At 55.6% G+C, this 14,369-nt stretch overlaps 1 protein-coding gene across 2 annotated transcripts in view; it reads right to left on the bottom strand.

Annotated features, from left to right (window-relative positions):
- SH3PXD2B (SH3 and PX domains 2B) overlaps window positions 1-14,369 on the bottom strand; it is a 64,884-nt gene that overhangs the window by 4,708 nt on the left and 45,807 nt on the right. The window contains exons 6-13 of one of the 2 annotated variants that reach the window (XM_053991326.1): window positions 13,751-13,776; window positions 7,270-7,404; window positions 5,816-5,920; window positions 5,092-5,175; window positions 3,844-3,961; window positions 2,539-2,765; window positions 1,441-1,490; window positions 1,154-1,279 (exon numbers count right to left, since the gene is read on the bottom strand). In XM_053991326.1, coding sequence (XP_053847301.1) covers window positions 1,154-1,279; window positions 1,441-1,490; window positions 2,539-2,765; window positions 3,844-3,961; window positions 5,092-5,175; window positions 5,816-5,920; window positions 7,270-7,404; window positions 13,751-13,776 — 871 coding nt within the window. The remainder of the gene's footprint in view (window positions 1-1,153; window positions 1,280-1,440; window positions 1,491-2,538; window positions 2,766-3,843; window positions 3,962-5,091; window positions 5,176-5,815; window positions 5,921-7,269; window positions 7,405-13,750; window positions 13,777-14,369) is intronic. The other variant, XM_053991327.1, reaches the window with a different exon arrangement.

Below are 14,369 nucleotides of genomic sequence, written 5' to 3' on the forward strand. Positions count from 1 at the left end.
CTCCAGAAATGTCTATTCCAAGGGATTTCTCATCTGACAAGACCCCAGCTGGAGACATTTCTGATAGGCATCATGAGAAGCTTGTCCCGGAGATTTTCACCTGACAGGATTCCAGCAATTTTTCACCGGTTCCAGAAAAATGAAATAATATTCTAAAGAAGAGCCCCTTCCAAAGCCCGAGAGACTGCATAAAAATGGACCCCTTAGAACTGAGCTTTGGAGACCCACGGGAACTTTGGTGCCACAGAGGCCAAGTCCTAAATCTCCCCGACGCCGATCGCCTGGCTCAGAGTCCAATCGCTTGTGGCTTTCCTTTTTTTTTTTTTTTTTTTTTTTTTCCAAATTTATACTTTGATCGTTTAATGAATTTCTTTAATTATTCAATCAGAGCAGTCATTTATAACAGCAGGGTGGCACACGGCCTTTGTGCTGCTCCAGCCAAAAGCCATGGAGTCCCAGGAGTGGCATCCTAAGGGGTGGGACACCCTGGTCCTGGCTGCCAGGGAAGGAAGGGGGCTGAGAAAAGCTGCTGAGCTGTCTGTCCCTCCTGGAGCAGGGTGCTGGGTGCTGGTGGTGGCCACAGCGTGGCACTGTTGGAGCGATCAAGCAGCAGAGATCGATCCCGTGTGGATCCCACACTGCCCAGCCCTTCTGCAGCTGGCAGCTGCTGAGTGGGACAGCCCTGAAGGAAAAATCCTCTTAGAGAGGCGTAAATCACATCCTCACACGGGGAAAGCAAAATCCCATCTGCTGGAGGGGTTCTGCCAGCAAGAAGGGCGCGCCAGGAATTTTGGAAGGGCTTTTAAGTTTACACCTGGCCTAACTAAGAGGAAAAACTCCCATCTCCAATCCCATTTGTGGCGTGGGTTTATTTTCCAATTGCTCAAACAGAGCACACACACTTGGGGGACAGGAGGCCACCAAGAATGGTGTGGGGCCAGAGTCTCTTGAGCTCCTACAGGTTTTTTATCCCACTCTCGGAGTCTGGAATGTTAACAGAGACAAAACCATGCCTGGTTTGCAGCCAGAGCACCATGGGGAGCAGATCTCCCTGGCCTGGAAGGGGAGTTCCTGCCTGAAAGGTGCCAGGGCACTGGGAGCCAGGAGTGCTGCCCTGAAGTGACAGTGTGTGAAGGGAAGGTGACAGTCTCACCTCTACTTTCATTCCTGCCTGGAAGCTGATGCCATCAGGGATGGTGGTCTGGAAGTCAGCAATGGTGTAATATTCCTCTTCCACTTGAGGGGGGACAGGAGGCTTAGGCAGGTTCAAACCACGGGGCTGTGACAGGAAAACAGAAAAGCCATCAGTGTGTTTGTACAGCAGGAGTGACACCACAGCCAGGCACGGGGACAAGATCCCAACCAGTGACCAGAGCTCCTTGCAGTGCTCCCCTCCCTCCCCTGTGCCACTGCTGCCCTCCCACACCAGCTGGCACTTACTATGGTGAGGTCTCGGCGAGGAGGTGGCCTCTGCCTCATCTTTGGTGACTCTGTGGAGGAAGAATTCCAGATGCTGTTGAGTTTCTGGCTTTTGAGCACGTGTTCATGAAAGACAAGTGAGAGACAGAACAGAAAGGCAAGGACTAAACCTGTCCCAGGGAAAGGAACCTGAAGGAGGCACCCATCAGCCCAGAACCCTGAGTGGCACAGGTCACCCAGGTCTCAAGGGTTTCCCAGCTTTCAGGTTCTCCTGGGAAATGCAGCTGAGGTGACCACGTGAAATTACTTTTGCACTGCAGGACTGGCCCAGAGAACCTGGCCTGCAGAGGGGTTAAGATCACAGAATCCCAGAATCATGGAATTGCCTGGGTTTGAAAAGACCTCAAAGCCCATCCCGTTGCACCCTCTGCCATGGCAGGGACACCTTCCACTGTCCCTGGTGTCTCCAAGCCCTGTCCAGCCTGGCCTTGGGCACTGCCAGGGATCCAGGGGCAGCCACAGCTGCTCTGGGCACCCTGTGCCAGGGCCTGCCCACCCTCACAGGGGAGAATTTCTTCCCAATATCCCACCTAACCTCTGTCAGTTTGAAGCCATTCTCCCTTGTCCTGTAAAACATCCTATCAGTCTTTCTGGCAGGCTCCCTTTAGGTGCCCCAGTTTCTGGAAGGAGAACATCTCCAGCTGACCCTGCAGCCTGGGAGGGGATCCCCAGCCTGGGAGGGGATCCCCATCCCATCTGCTGACCCTCAGCAGGTCCCTGGGCAGCACTGTCCCCGTGCCCCACTGTGTGTGCCATGGCCCATGTGAGGCTGGGTTTGGAGCCCACCTGAGGTTCTGTTTGGAGCCCACCTGAAAATCTGTTTGGAGCCCACTCAAGGCCATGTTTGGAGCCCACCTGAGGCTGGGTTTGGAGCCCACCTGAGGCTGTGTTTGGAGCCCACCTGAGGCCGGGTTTGGAGCCCACCTGAGGCTGTGTTTGGAGCCCACCTGAGGCCGGGTTTGGAGCCCACCTGAGGCTGTGTTTGGAGCCCACCTGAGGCTGTGTTTGGAGCCCACCTGAGGCCGGGTTTGGAGCCCAGCTGCCCTGCCCAGCACTTACTGCGTCGGATGTCGGCGCTGGGCAGGGGCCGGCTCTCGAACCTGCCGTCCCTCTGGCCCCCCAGCCCATCCTTGTCCCTGCTGGCCAGCAGCTGCTGCCTGGAGATGCCATCCAGATCCAGGGCACTGGAGGGAGCCGAGGAGCCCGAGCCCAGCTTTGGTGGGAGCACATCTCCATTCCCCTTCCTGAGGTAGGAGGCGGGGGCCCAGCCCTCCTGGCCCTGGTACCTGTGGGGGCAAGGACAGCAGGGTCACTGCACAGAGTCCCTGGGACACGCCAGGGACGTGAGCCCAGAGCTCAGCACACACCTTGGCTGAAGGCACTGCCAGCTCTGGGCAGCAGGAGCTTGCCAGGTTCTCCATGGCACCAGGAGAGCTCCCTCATGGCTAATGCTCCCACACAAGCTGGCCCAAGCCAGGGCCAAGGGCTGGGAATGCTGTGAAGCCCAGTTTTCACCTCAGCAATGGCACCAGTTCAGGAGTGAAGAGCTCTGGCAGGGAAAGCAGAGGGAAAAACAAGAGGGCTGCTGCTGGGATTGATGTACCTGCTCTTTGGAGAGACCTCTCCCTGCTGGAAGCCTGGATCCCTTCCCTGCTCTAAATCTGTTTAGGAGAGAAACCAGCCCCGTGACCTGATTGAAAAACCACATCCACAGTGCCCCTGCCATGCCAGACCCTCCCCGCTGGCTGGGCTGCAGCCACCTCGTTCAGATGGCACCAACTACCGAGCTTGTAATTGCCTTTCAAGCTCCTGTGGCAGCTCTGCTGTGCCTCAAACGTCAGTGGATGTGTTTCTGGGGCTGTGCAGCTGCCAAGAGCACAGGTTCAGAGTAAGGTTAAGAAAATTGCAGCGTGTGCTCCCACCCTGAGCAAGCCCGGCCGTTTGCTCGACCACAGAGAAGAGAAAATGAGCTTCCAGCAGAAAACAACCCTCAGCTGGGGATGGGCTGGAGCCTTTGGCTCAGCAAACCCTGCACACAGCAGAGCTGGCCCAGACCTGGCCGTTCCCTGCAGGAGCCTCCAACAGAGACTGGGGATCCAGCCTGCCCTGGGACATTCCCAGGTTTTCCCACCAGCAGGATGTGACACCTCACTAAAGTCTCACACCTTGGCACTGCTGGAGGACACAGCCACCTCCCAGCACAGAAATCAGGGCACTTCCAAGATTTTCAACCAAAGCTGTGCTTGAACACCAAATCTGTCAGGATGGAGAGAAATGGGTTCTGGAACTCTGCCCTCCCCAGCTCACAGACTTGCCTTGGGACTGGCCACGCCACAGCCCCAGCTGCAGTGCCTGGGACAGTACCTGATTTTCCACCAGCCCTCCAGGTTCTTCTGGATCACCACCACCACGGCCCCTTTGTCCAGGTTCATTTCATCCTGGTCTCTTGCAGTGTAGGGGTAAATAACCGTGTACTTCTCCTCTGTCGGAAAGAAAGTGAAATTTCACAGAGGAACTGTTTGATGGAAACCTGGCCTCAGCTGACAAATGGCAATGAAGTGCTTGATACAAATGCTAATTCTTGTAATTTAGGTGCAAACACAGAGATACACGACCATTCAAAGGGAAATGACAGTGAAATGTATTTGGAAATGTAAACTTTGGTGAGCTGCTCTGGCCCAAGAAGTTTCTCCTCACCCTTGGGACTAAAGACTTTTCACAACTCATCACAGAAGTGCTTCCATGCATCCATTTCAGCTCAAATTTCATTCTCAGAGTCTTTAAAGAGGAACTATCCTCTGTGAGGGAAGAGAAATCCCACAGGTATGAGGGGGCAACCCCATGCACACAGAGGTGCCCCCAAACTGCTCCAGAGCAGCAGATCTGCAGGAACGTCACCATTTAACCCCCAGGACATTGGACAAAGCCATGTGGGGAGCCTGCAGAAGAACCTCATGTCCTGTCCATGAGAACAAGGGGTGGTAAGCAGGAATATGGATGTTCTTCCCTTCAGGAGGAAGGAGAAACATCCTAAAAGCCATGCAGACATGCCAGACAAATGGGTCCGTCCATCCTCCCCTCTCCCTCAGTTTCCTCTCTGGAAGAAACACAGGGAAATAATTGCCTGTGCTTTAGGAGTGCCACAACAGGGTGAAGGCCATTTGGGGAAAAATCTGCCTCCAAAATGCACCCCTCTGGACATCCCGACATCCCCACCGTGCGGGTTTCCTGGATTTGTCTTCTGGGAGTGGCACAGCTCTGGAAGAGTCTGATTTCCCACCCCCTTCACGCAGAGGAGACCGAGCAGAGAATGTCCTGTCACATCCAGCCAGACCTTCTCCTCCTGAGCCCACCTTGAGGCACCAACCCAGGTCACTGCAGTTACAGGAACTCTGCACACGTGTGCTGAGGGAAAGCAGGAACTGCAGCTTCTGAGCCCGAAACAAGACGTGAGAAGGAAGAGCTGAGAGAGGAGAGGGATGCGCACGTGAGGGAAGGCTGAGGGGCAGGGGTGGCACGCTCTGAGGGCTGACACATGCACAGCAAACCAACATGCACACGAGGCTCCAAGCACAACACAGGGGCAGCCAAGAAAGTCTCTGTGTGCTCCACCTTGACCCCATCCAGGGGTGTACAAGTCCCCAAGAGTCCGGCGGCGGCCAAGGTGCCTGGGCAGAGACCAGTATCTCCATGGCACTGGGAACAGCACGGTGGGGAAGCAGGAGAAGGACAAGAGAGGACGTAAGGAGGTGGCACTTCAGGTCCAGGAGGAGACAGGGCTGACACGGGGAGTGGTACAGAGACTCTGCTCACCTGGAGCCCTCCCCAGGCTGAGCCCCCCTCCATCCCCAGACGAGGGGCTGAGCCAGCTACTGCTCTGCCTGGGGCACACGGAGGCACTGGGAAGGATGGGTTATCCAGGGGCACTTGGGATTTGCTCCAAGGGCAGGCTGGAAGCTTGCCTTGGCCACACTGTGTGCTCCTTGTTCTGCACGTGTTGAGGTCACATGCATTGTCCAAGGACCTGGGCTCTGCTCCTCCTCCAGGGCAGGTAAAACAGCTCCCTGGGCCGAAAGGAGGCACTGGGGTGAGCATTCCTTGGAGGTGGCACCTCTGTGGAGGAGCAGAAAGGCCAGTGGATACACCACCAGTAGCCAGCTGCCCAGTCCTGCTGCAGCACCGGGCAGGCAGGACCATTCCTGGGCTTTTGTCCCTTTCCCCAGGTTTAGTTCCTGGCTTTTGCCTCCCCCAGGTTCGTGCCCTGCCCCGCTCAGGGAGGGTGATGCAGTGTCTCCAGCAGAGGAAGCTGGGGCAGATGCCTCCAGCAGCTTCTTACCTTCGTCAGGCTGCATTGAGAACTCATCCTGGACTCCATCCTGCGCCTCCAGGCAGGTCGCTGGCACCCAGCCTTGCTCCTCCAACGTGCTCACAAACCACCAGCCTGAGGAGAAAACAGCAGGAGGCTCAGCCAAGGGCTCACACCAGCCAAAAACTCCCTCCCTCCCTCCAAACCACATGTCTGGGGGGCTGTGACCCCTTTCTTGCATCTCCACGGGAAGCTGGGGTGACCCCAAAGCAACAGAGCCAAGCACAGGAGAACTGCAGCTGAGTGACATCTAAAAGTACAATTCCCTCCCCAGGAAAACCAGGAGAGGCTCTGAGAGCTGAATGGCTCCAGCCACTGCATTTGCTTTCGGTCCTTTCTGCCCCTTCATGGTTCATTTTCCCTCAGCGTGGGTCAGCAAGCCTGGGCTAATTAGCAGAGATGGATACCCTGGGTGTGAATCAATAGCCGAGTCCTGCTGCGCTCGCCTTCTCCACGTTTGTGGAAACAGCAGAACTGAAAAGCCACGAGCAAATCCAGGATTTAAAACATCAGCTTTCCCAGTGGAAGCCCAGCCAGCTCCAGAGAGGCCACAAGCAATTCTGGGCCCCCCTGTGTGTCCAATACAAACCAACTCTTGCTGCTTGTTATTAAAAGCACAATTTGTGTCTTTAGGGGGGAAAAATAAAGACTGAGAATTGCCCTCAGAACCCCCCCAGTGAGTCATTTAGAAACACAACTAGATTGTCAGGGAGGGAATCAGCTACCTGCATGGGAGGGAAAAGCAGGCCTGACCTTTGATAAATAAATGATTTTCCACAGCTTTCGAGCTGGCTGTGCTAATCGTTTCATTTGCTTCAGGGCTGCTTTTATTTCTCTCGTTCTCAAACAGAGCTGCTGGTGCAACTGATCCTCTGGCGACCAGCTCTCCAGAGCTGTTAAAATCTATTTTCATTTAACTCCCCACAACGAGCAACTTGTGTAAGCTTCAGGGAAGAAATTCTCCACAAGCTGGGTCCACAACATGGCTCAGTCCCTTTGCAGAGGTTAAGAGCAAGTTTCAGTTTTGAAGCAAGCGAAGAGCTCGGCTGCTGCCCACAGGAATTGGGGATGCACCGAGGGGGCTTTCGTGGCCACCACCAGAGTGTCCCCCTCTGTCACTAAAACCAGCCTGCCAAGCCCAGGGATGGCTTTTGCCCTCGGGACACGCCAGCCAAGTTTTCCAGCACCAAGAAGCACCAAGTAGAGACTGACGAAGGTGGACGGCGCCGGGCGCTCAGCACGAGGGGAGATCAGCCCCGCAGCCTCGTCCACGCTCACAGAGCAGAGCTGCTTCCTGCACATCCCACCTCAGCTCACCACGCCCGTGGCATGCCTGGGGGCTGTTCTGCTTGAGGAAAGCACCGAGAGCCCAGGACTGCTCCTGTGCGGCCCCAGAAGCCTGCGCCGAGCCCAGCTCCCTGTACCTGATTCGTTCTTCTCAATGATATCCACCACCTGGCCCACGCACAGGCTGATCTCCGAGCTCTCCTGCTTCTGGTAGTCGGCCACCACGACATACTGCTCCAGCACCAGGGGCTCAGCCGAGGCACAGTCAGCTCCTGCACAGGGAGGGGGACAAAACCGACCCGTGTGCCAGGTCAGCACCGTCCCCAGGGCACGGCCGCCGCCACCGAGGGCACCCCGGGGACCCCAGCGTGAGAGGGGTGAGCCAGAGATTTGGGCAAGAGTGAGGGGGGCAGGGATCAAACCAGCAGCCAGGTGAGGTGGGGACAGCCAGGTGAGACCTGCTGCTGCCCACCGGAGCCATCCAAGCAGCCTCCACCAGCCACCACCAGCACAGGAGCTCACAGCAGCCTGCACCTGCTGCACCGGCGTTTCGGGGACCCTCCTGTGCCCATGGGCTGCCCCAAAACAGAGCCTGCAGCGGGTTCTGCTGGGCTGAGGAGCCCCAGAGCCCCGCTGGGAGGTGTTTGTAGGGCAGGGCAGCATCCCCTGTCCTCACAGCCCCGCTGTGTTCAGCCCCTCGGTCTGCGCTGCTCCCTGCCCAGCTCCTCCTGCTGCACATCCCGGTCTCCTGGCAAAAAAGGGGGGAAAATACCCCCAGGAGGGGCAGGGGGGGCAGAACACAGCGGGAACAGAGCGCTCCTGCGGCCAGGAAGAGGAGAGACGGGATAAGCCGGGATCGCCGGCGAACGGAGCTGGACCGGCGGCAGGTGGCACTGCGGGATAACCGGGAGAACCGCGGGATAACCGGGACACCGGGAGAACTGCGAGACAACCGGGAGAACTGCGGGACAACCGGGACACCGGGAGAACTGTGGGACAACCGGGACACCGGGAGCACTGCGGGACAGCCGGGAGAACCGTGGGATAACCGGGACACTGGGAGCACTGCGGGACAACCGGGAGAACTGCGGGACAACCGGGAGAACTGCGGGACAACTGGGACACCGGGAGAACCGTGGGACAACCGGGACACCGGGAGAACTGCGGGATCACCAGGAAAACTGTGGGACAACCGGGACACCGGAAGCACTGCGGGATCACCGGGACACTGGGAGCACTGCGGGATCACTGGGAGAACTGCGGGATCACCAGGAATACTGTGGGATAACTGGGAATACTGTGGGATAACTGGGACACCGGGAGAACTGCGGGACAACCAGGACACCGGGAGCACTGTGGGATCACCGGGAGCACTTTGGTATCACCGGGATACCAGGAGCACTGTGGGGTCACCGGGACACCGGGATACACCACATCATCAACCAGGCACGGGGCACTCAGGTGCCCAGAGCACCACAGCACTTCCCTGTCTGCCTCCAGAAACCTCCAAGAAGCACAAAAGTCTCAAAAAAACCCCTTGTCCAAGACTCCCCTGCGCCAGGATGAGAAAAGGTGAAGGTACAGGCAAGGATCATGACACAGTTTTTACAGCCCCTGGTGGGATGAAGTGCAGGGAGCCCCAGGAGCAAAGGGAAAGGGGAGGCCACCAGGACAGAGACTGGGAAGGAATCAATGCGCCAATTGTGAAAAAGAACTTTAGAAAGGGATTGTTAAGGGTGTCAGGATGTGCTGTTGTACCTGGAGCCCTTGCTGGATCCAAAATCGTGTTTCCTTTCCTAGCAGACAGGGGAACTTCTCAGTCTGATTCAAATATTCAAATGTTCTTTTGCTAAGGGGGAAAGATGAGCAGGTGCATTTTATTCAGTGAATGTGAATGTGTGTGTGAGGTCATTGGAGGCCCTGGTATGGGTTCCTTGAGGTCATTTGGGGTTCTTTGAGGTCATTTGGGATTACTTGAGGTCATTTGGGGTTCCTTGAGGTCACTTGGGGTTCCTTGAAGTCATTGGAGTCCCTGAGAGGGGTTGTTTTAGTTCATTTGGGGTTACTGGAGGTCATTGGAGTATTTTTTAATTGATCCAGGGGTTACTTGAGGGCATCTGAGGCCCTGATGGGGGTTACTTGAGGTCACAGGGGTTACTTGAGGTCATTGGAGTATTTTTAAATTGATCTTTTAAATTGATCTCTAATGCCCCAGAGATTTGGACTTCTCAACTGGAAGAAAAGGATGGGAGACCTTGGCTGTCAGGAGCCATCTACAAGGAGTACTGGGCTAATACGAACTCTCATTGTCTACTTTACTCCCTGTATTTACTTGCCACACCTGGTGCAGAGACCAGGAAAAGTCAGGAGGGGATGTTTCAAATGTTCCAGGTTGAAAAGTAGAGTTTGAAAAGACTAATTGAGAGATAAGAGGAGGGATTGAGAGGGAAGATGTGTGCTAAGGTGCCATCCTCATCCTGAAGGACAAGATCTAGCAGGTCCTCAGGATTCCCAGGATGTTCTGCTGCCTCCTGGAGAAGTTCTCCTGTCACAACCTCTCCCATCTGCTTCTGAGAATGCCAGACCACAACCAAGATTTAAATGAATCACGTGTCTGCAGGGCAGTGTTATTTAAAGGAAAAGGAAGGAAACTGTCTGTGTCCATAAACAGCACCCTGCAGAGCTCCAGGTGAGCTGGCCAAGTGCAGAGGATCTGTTCCTGCTCATGAAAGCTTCCTCCACACCAAAACCCAAAGGTGGGGCAGCAGACAGAGTTAAAAACAGCCCTCCAAAGTGAATGGTGGATGCTGGGACTGTCTCTTCTAGCAGCTCAATTAAAGGTTTGTGCTTAAAGCGACCTGAGGATCTACCCAGCCCCTGAGAGAAGAATAACAACTGCAGGAAGAGATAAGTACTCCCCTTTCTGCCTCCCTGGCTGTAATTACACCTGTGCCTCTGAGGCTATTTGTAGTTTCAGCAGCCAGTTCTGGATCCTCCAATGTACCCACTAAACCAGCAAGAGAAGTGGCAAACCGAGCTTGGAGGAAGAGGTAGGCGTTAATTCCGGGAGCATCTTCACCTGGCCTAATCATCCTCAACCACAAAAACACACCCTGGAGTGAGCAAAGCATGCTGAGCACGGCCAGACCCGGGCTCCTCAAAATAGCAACGGTGTAAAGCTGCCCAGGGAGGTGGGAGACAGCTCCAAAGCTCTGGGCTGGGCAGGGGAGGAGGAATTTGTCCCCCGGGAGAGCAGTTTGCAGCCAGCTCAGGCAGGAGCACAGACTGTGCATCCTCAGCTGGGACAATGACACAAATGTGGCCTAGAGAAGGGGAATCCATCGAGTCAAGGGACCACTGAGGCCCCTGGGCTGGGCTTGCAGAAGTGATGCTGGCCCTGGATGCAGGAGAGGCACTCAGCACATCCCAGAGCCAACCCCAGGGCTGCTCAGAGCAGTGACCTCACCCTCGGCCAGCCCAAAAATCCATGGGGGTTTTGTTTGGCCAGAAACTTGGCCTTTCACCCAAGGGTTGAGATGTACAAACCCAGCAGGAAATCTCACAGATTTGGGGCTGCTTGTGATGTTTCCAGCCTTTCCAGTTTCTGGCTTTGCAAGTGCCAAAAGTGAGGAATTTCTGACAGAGCTTGGACCTTGGTGCTCCCAGAGGGAAACAAAGAGCTCAGCACTGAATTAGGGGCACAGGTATTTGGGTTTGGAGCCTGTTGTACACTCCAGCCTTGGCCTAATGCATCTGCCAAAAATGTCATTCTTTGGATCAAGTTCCTTCCTCCTCTGCCTGTGTGGATCAGATCCAGAGCTCAGGACAGCCCCTCTTCTCCCAGACCTCAGGGGTTTGGGGTGATCAGTTCTGCAAGGGGGAATGGACCTTCCTCCTGCTCTCACGTGCAATGGGCACTGAAGGCTGTGCTGAATTCTTTGCAAACCCTCTCACCTCCCCAGGGATTCTTCCAGAATCTGGAAAAACAATCACATGGAAATGCCATTCACCAGTGGGGTTTCAGACAGCTCCCCTGAGGCTCCTTCACTGCCTCTCCTCAGACCCAGCACTGCAGTTTGGGCTCTCTCTGCCCCTGCAGGGACACTCCTCAGCACAGCAAAAGGGACGTGGGCACACAAGGAAGCAGCTACAACCAAACTGGCAAAGGGGCATTTGAGGTCTCTGCCAGCCTCCCTGGGCAGCTCCACCCAAAGATAAACTCTGCAGGCAGCTCCAGGCTCGCCTGCACCAACCCGTGGCTCTCCATCTGTGCAACTGTGAGAGGCAGAGAACAGAAACGCTCCAACACTCAGGGGACTGATGGGATGACTACTTTTAGACACCTAAATCAGTGGCCAAGGCAGAGCCCCAAAGGCTGGGGATAATCCACCCCCTGCAAGCTGCAGGCTGTGCAGAGCCCACGCCTCAGGCTCAGGCAGGTGGGATTACAAATGCTGGGGGAAAAAAAAGCTAAGCAAAGAAAGCAGATTTTATTCCCAGTGCTCACACACACCGGGCCCTCCTCGAAACTCCAAATGTCACCTGAGTCTCGTGGTCACCACAGGAGCAGCACTTTAACCCACTCTGCACCCCAGTGTTTGCTCAAATCCCATTTCCAAACCCGCTTGCTGCTGCCAGGACCTCAGAGCTCTTTCCAACACTACTCAAGAGCAGTTCACCCCCTCTCTAGCAATTGGGAAATTGCTTTTTGGACAATCCTCGTGATTTTTGTTTGTTAGCAGCTGTTGGATGACCCCTCCTCAGGGACATCCTGGATTGAAGGAGTATTTTTGGTGCCTTGCTGCACATTTGCTACCTCAAAGCAGGCCTGGCTTGAGAACCCAATGAACCAGCAGGGATTTCCTCAAGGTGTAGAAGGAGCTGGGGTGACAGCAGCTGAACCAAATTCTGTTTCTGCTGCCAGGAAATGCAAGACAGTGAGATGAATCTCTGAACACGTCTGGCACGAGGCATCAACCCTGTGTAAGGTTACTGAGAGCAAACACCTTTCCCTGGTGGCTGCTGGCAGGGGCAGAACAGCACATCCTGCCCTGCCAGAGCAGGCTCTGCCTTGGATGTCATCCAAACTCTTCCTTCTCAGTGGAGAACTCCTGCTTCTCTAACAAGCAGCATCCTTGAATTGAATTTTGCCCTCATTGAACTGAGTTATGCAGCAGGAATGTTTTTCCTCTTCTCAACCCTAGAGAGGCCTCCCCTTCTCTTGCCCCCAGCACTTCAGAACAGAGCCAGGCTGTGCCGGCTCATGAGAGTTTAAAATGACCATCCCAACGTCCTGCTTGGACAGAGAGCAGTCAGAGATCGAGCAGAAAATGCTGTCCAAGGTTTTGACAGGTTAAAACCCTGCGAGCCCCACAGGAGAGCACTCAGCCCGTGAGAACAGATCAAAACCAGGAGCCACCAACAGCACCAGAGCTTCCCATCTGCATCCTAGCACCAGTGAAGACAGGGGGACACCATCAGCTCCTGAAGGAGGGATGACCTGCAGCTCCACTGGAAAAGGAAGTGGAATCCTTGAGTCCCTCCTGTGCCTCTCCTCTCTCCTGCAAGAGGAACCCGCTCACTACGAGGGAGTTTGCTCACACAGGCGATGGCAGTGCCAGTTCTCTGGCCAAAACCCTTTCCACCACTGATTTCAGCAGGATCTCCACGCAGCCAAGGCTCAGACCTTCCTTCCTAAAGAGCCTCACATGTTTCTGTACCTTCTGCAGCTCCAGGAGCTGAAAGATGCCTCCTTAACCCACAGATCAAAGCCTCTTCTGCTCCTCCCTCCTGCTCTTTTTGGGAAGCTCAAAAACCCCTAAACCACACCAGCAAGGGGGTCTTTCAGAGATGTCCCTCTCTCTTGAGGAGCAAGGGTAGAGCATCCCAGACCCAAGCACCTTCCCAAGGCTCCCAGCTGGTGCCACGGTGAAGGAGAACACCCTGCAGCACCGGGAGGCCTTCAGCCCCTCCCTGCCCCTCGGGGCAGCTCAGACATTCCTCTGCACTCCTGAAATTCTGCATTCCCACCCCTGCAGACCTTCAGCAGGGCCTGGGGCACGTCCCCTGCACGCGGAGCTGCGCCGAGAGCCAAGCCCCAGCCCCTGTTGCCACCGCCCCGTGTCCACCAGCCACCACAGAAAGCCACAGGGGACGTGACAGCTTCTGGCAAGGGTGACAAGCTTCTTGCCCCCCCCACCCCAGCTGAGCAGGTGTCCCCCAGAGAAAGGCAGAGCAGAGCAAGGGCAGGAGCAGCTGTTAGTACCTCTCTGCAGGAAAGAGGCCGTTCTCTGGATAATCCCTGATGAGGAACAAAAGGATGGGAGACAAGGCATGAGGCAGGGAGGGGATGGACTGGGGGTCCAGCAGTGCTGACAACGCCTCCAGGGCAGTGCTGAGAGCTGTGGGCTCCTTGGGGAGCACCACAGAGGCTCGGGGAATGCGGGATGGGGGCCTGGAGGCTGCAGTGAGGTGCCAGTGGATGGAGGGGGGCACTGCTGGGGAGCAGAGCAGGGGCTGGGTTGTTGTGGGGCTGGGACCTCGCCCCACAGCAGGAGAGCTGGCCTGTGGCTGGAAGGAGGAGCTGGTGTAACCAGCAGAGAGGAAAGGAGTCCTTACCAGACCTCTTCTTTCCAATGGGCTCCCTGAAAGAGAGAAGGAAGAGTGTCAGCAGAGCAAGGGGACAGTTGGGGTGTTGGCCGAGTGACAAACCCACCCAGGAATGCACACAGTGCTGCCACTGACCTCCCTCAACCAGCCATTGTCTCCATGGGCATCACCCACCTGCAAACAGCCCCTGCCCCCCTCCTTTCATTTCATAATTTAACGTTTTGTCCTTCCCAGGGTGAGCTTGGGTGCTGGCCTGGCCTTGCAGCTTCCACCGAGCCACTTGGTACCACCTCGGGCACTCATCCGCGGAAGTCTCAATAGAATGAAATAAAATGCAGCCAAGGTGGAGTGGAAACAAGCAGGACATTGTTACAGGAACTGGAGCCTGTTGAGTTCAGAGACCACAGACTGTGCAGAGACCTGAGCACCACGTCCCAGTGCAGACACCAGCAGGGGAATCCATGGGACACAGCATCCCAAAGATTTCCCAGTAGAGGCAGAGCTAAATCAGAGTTAATTAATAAGCCCCATTAAGATTGCCCCAGTTCAGAGGTACCACAGGGAAGGGAGGCAAAGCCAGGCCAGATGAGCAGGCTGGAGATCAGCAGGTGGGAATGGCACCCTCGTG

The sequence above is a fragment of the Vidua macroura genome, chromosome 15, assembly GCF_024509145.1.
Source record: "Vidua macroura isolate BioBank_ID:100142 chromosome 15, ASM2450914v1, whole genome shotgun sequence".
Taxonomy (NCBI): domain Eukaryota; kingdom Metazoa; phylum Chordata; class Aves; order Passeriformes; family Viduidae; genus Vidua; species Vidua macroura.